The sequence below is a fragment of the Ceratotherium simum genome, chromosome 13 (assembly GCF_057802395.1).
Source record: "Ceratotherium simum simum isolate JZ-2026a chromosome 13, ASM5780239v1, whole genome shotgun sequence".
NCBI classification, from domain to species: Eukaryota; Metazoa; Chordata; class Mammalia; order Perissodactyla; family Rhinocerotidae; genus Ceratotherium; species Ceratotherium simum.
Genome location: NC_141912.1, coordinates 27186910 through 27190955, shown reverse-complemented (window position 1 = coordinate 27190955; position 4046 = coordinate 27186910). Strand labels below are relative to the sequence as shown.

Sequence of the window (4046 nt, the reverse complement as noted above, 5' to 3'; positions counted from 1 at the left end):
TAGGAGGGATGGATGCCGAGTAGGAAAGGAGGAAGGGAACAAAGTGACCCAGATCAGCAGAACATACTCTTGAGAATCAATGGGATAATGCATGTTGCAGCAAGATCTTTCCCATATCCAGTCTTACTAAAAGATGATAATTTTCCTGAATTGTAATGAGGAAAAAAATTAAAAGTAAGAAGACAGAATATGACATTAGTAACCTAATTATCTCCTAGTGTGCTCCCCAGCATGGCGTTGGGAGCAATTGTAACACACAAGACAACCACATTCTTTTTTCTGTTTTCGTGGGCATCTCCTTTGCCTGATATTTTATTTTTCAACTTGAAATCACATGCATTTTTATACCTGTCAGATAGGTTGTCATTCAGTATTCTTTTTAATTAATATGTATATTATCCTGTAAAATAGCAAATGATTTGTATAACTTTATGTCACCAGGGTTTTATCTTTTATCAACTGCCTTCTTGGTCCTTATTGATGTGATAATATAAAATATATCACTAACTTATTATAATGGTGCATTCTTATACTGGCAGTTTTATTGGATGAGTTAGTATTTCATTTTTTTGCTCCTTCATTTTGATGAATGCTTCATTAGATACATTTTAAAAATTTGCAAGCAGTTTATTTCAGATAAGTGTCTCTATATTTGTGTACATGTGCATGAGACTGAAACATGGTTTGTTTTTATTTGATGTTCTGAACAAGTGTGAGTCAGGGGATGCATCCTGTCCTTGCACATTTAGACTGTCTCTCACTTTATAATTATTTTTGTTATGAAATTTTTTGTGCATGGATTTTTTTGTGGATATCACTGATCACATCCTTATGAGAAACCAAAGGAAGTATAAAATATTGTTAAATATAACATCCTCTATGTCATGTGTGATGAATTCCTCTGAATATACTCAGAAGTATGTATTTTAATATATTCATTTGACTGAAAACAAAATAATGTGGTGGTTAGAAGCCTGAACTTTGATATCAAAGGAACCTGGGTTTGTGTTAAAATTAGGAGTTTAATGATCTTGGGTAAGCTATTTAACCACTCTAATCTATTTCTTCCTACCTACAAAGGAGTTGGAAATAAATTTCAAAAATGTTTTGAGAGATTATTTGAGATTATGCATGTCAATATTTTAGAGCATATCAAACACTCAATAATACCAGCAAGTATTAATATTCTTAACCATGAGTTGCATATCAGGTCAGCTTTCAACCTTTTGATACTTTAATTTTTCAAACTTTAAACCCAAAAAAATTTTTATTAATTAAATATTGTTGTTTTTTCCAGATTTGTGAACTAGTACTCTTCCATACTGTTGCTTTGGGATTGAGTGTAAATGTAGATTAGTTTAACTTATCCTTCTCTTATATGATGTATGAAATTTCTATTATGTATGCTTGTGTATGTCAAAACATAGATTTTCTTGGTTGTTTACTTTCCTTACAACTAAATTATGGGACAAGGAGGACATTTATGTCAGTGATAGAGGATATTTCCCATATGCCTCTCTGCCATTAACTCTTCTTTTATTTGACCTTTTCTTGTCCTTTATTCATATTTTATTAATATTTATTTTATGCCAGTTTTGTACCAATTTCTTTCACACATCAATGGGTTTACACTCCAACCTGATTCATATTTATAAAGTCTTAGAATAATTAAAAATTTACTGTATGCCTATTTGAATATGCTAGAACTGAAATAATCATTTTCTGATGCCACTTAGGTCAGTGTATGACCATGCTTATGCAATACTAAATAGCTGGATGAAAATGGCCATCAAATAACCTTAGAATTGAAAGTCTCTTTGGCCTAGTGTAACTAACTCTTCAAGATAGCTCCCAGAAAGGTGTATATACAAAATTCACCAAACGTAGATGGATGTTCTTAGATTTTTACAATATCAAAATATCCTTTTCTTTATGCCTTTCCATGTATTACTTTTAGTTTTAAAATATATCTCTTTAGATGTCATTGCTTTGACAGTATATCTGTCTTTATCTCTATGTATTTATCTATTTAATTATTTTACCGTAAGGAGTGATATAAAGCATTACAATTTGTACATAGATTACACAATTGCATAACTTTTTAAAATGTTTAACCTGATTAAAATGTTGATAGGGACTAATTCCACCTCTTTCAGCAAATTCACACACTCTAGCTATTGATAATATGTGAAAATGAAATCAGCAGAAGGACAAGGAAAGTGCTGTGCACTGGAGTTTAGAGTTCTGATTCCAACTGACGCTGCACAGCCAATGAATTTTCCAAGTTCTTGTTAAATTGGTTTGGTAATTTTAGGCATCTTGAGGGCAGGAGTTAAGCACTTTAATTGCATGGTGGTATTTTCAGGCTCATCTGATTGAGTAGTTAATTGTTTTACTACCATGCAAAAAAACTATGGCAGCTTTCACAAATATAATATATTAGTCAGAGAGGCGATTTTGCCAAAGTGTTTATATGCAGTACTATTGGTGATAGTTTGAATGTAATTTAATCCTTTGTATAAATACATTCTGGGTCTTAAATTTCTATATCTGAATGCTTTTTTAGAGATTATCTTGTATTATATTCTATTGCATGTGAGGTATTGCAAATCCAGTTGTGTCATATTATGAGACACATATTTAAAATAACCTGCCTGCCTCTGTCTGCATCTCTTTCTTATTCTTTCTGATCACTCTCCCTGTTTTTTTTTCTCATTCTCATTTTCCCTAAAATGTACATGTATTCTCATAGTACTTTAAGTCCTATCAACCTCAATCTGAAACAGCCCTTTCGCGCTTATGATTGTGGCAAACACGGGGTCTATTATTTATTTTTCTTATGTTAAACATCAATGACATTACTTTCAATAATAATGTAGAACTAAATTGGTATAAGATATGTCAATTTCAGTGAGTACATCGTTTATTCAAATAGTTGCATATAAAATCCCATGACCATGTCTTTTAACATGATAGATTCCCCTGTCTTTCTCACCATTTCTTTTTGGAAGTTCCTTTAAAAATTTCTACATGCTTGGTCTTGACAGGAACCATGTGCTAACAAGGATGGAACAGAAAAATGGAAGTTCTTTCACCGGGTTTATCCTACTGGGTTTCTCTGACAGGCCTCAACTGGAACTAGTCCTCTTTGTGGTTCTTTTGATCTTCTACATCTTCACTTTGCTGGGAAACACCACCATTGTTGCATTGTCCCATCTGGACCCACATCTTCACACCCCTATGTACTTTTTCCTCTCCAACCTCAGCTTTCTGGACCTGTGTTACACTACCAGCATTGTTCCCCAGCTCCTGGTTAATCTCAGGGGAGCACACAAATCTCTCTCCTTTGGTGGTTGTGTAGTTCAGCTGTACATCTCTCTAGGGTTGGGATGTACAGAATGTTTTCTCTTAGGAGTTATGGCATTTGACCGCTATGCAGCTGTCTGCAGGCCCCTCCACTACACAGTAATCATGCACCCCCGTCTCTGTGCCCTGCTGGCTTCTGCTTCATGGTTCATTGGTTTTGCCAACTCCTTATTGCAGACAGTGCTCACCTTCCTTTTACCACTTTGTGGGAGAAATAGATTAGACCACTTCTTTTGTGAGATTCCTGCATTGCTCAAGCTTGCCTGTGTTGACACCACTATGATTGAGTCTGAGATGTTCTTTGTCAGTGCCATCATTCTTCTCATACCTGTTGCATTAATCATGCTCTCCTATGGTCAGATTGTCACAACCATCTTAAGAATAAGGTCAACAGCAGGGCAGAGAAAAGCATTTGGGACGTGTGGATCTCACCTCTCAGTGGTCACTCTGTTCTTTGGCACAGCCATCTATGCGTATCTCCAGCCCAGTAACAACTACTCTCAGGATCAGGGCAAGTTCATATCTCTCTTCTACACCATCATAACCCCAATGATCAACCCCCTCATCTATACGCTGTGGAACAAGGATGTGAAGGGAGCAATGAGGAAGGTGCTTTGGAAGGACTATGACTCCAGACGACTGTTGAGGAAGACACTTTAATGGAAAAACTTTGAATGTCA

The 4046-nt window shown here is 35.2% G+C and overlaps 1 protein-coding gene across 1 annotated transcript; it reads left to right on the top strand.

Moving 5' to 3' along the window:
• The first annotated feature begins 2971 nt into the window (after positions 1 to 2971).
• LOC101391968 (olfactory receptor 2B8-like) lies at positions 2972 to 4046 on the top strand. The gene has a single exon (XM_004441812.2). The coding sequence runs from the start codon at positions 3031 to 3033 to the stop codon at positions 4024 to 4026; it is 996 nt and encodes a 331-aa protein (XP_004441869.2). The 5' UTR covers positions 2972 to 3030; the 3' UTR covers positions 4027 to 4046.

Coding starts and splice junctions, on each gene's coding strand:
- LOC101391968 (XM_004441812.2), top strand. CDS start 3,031: ATGCTTGGTCTTGACAGGAACCATGTGCTAACAAGGATGGAACAGAAA.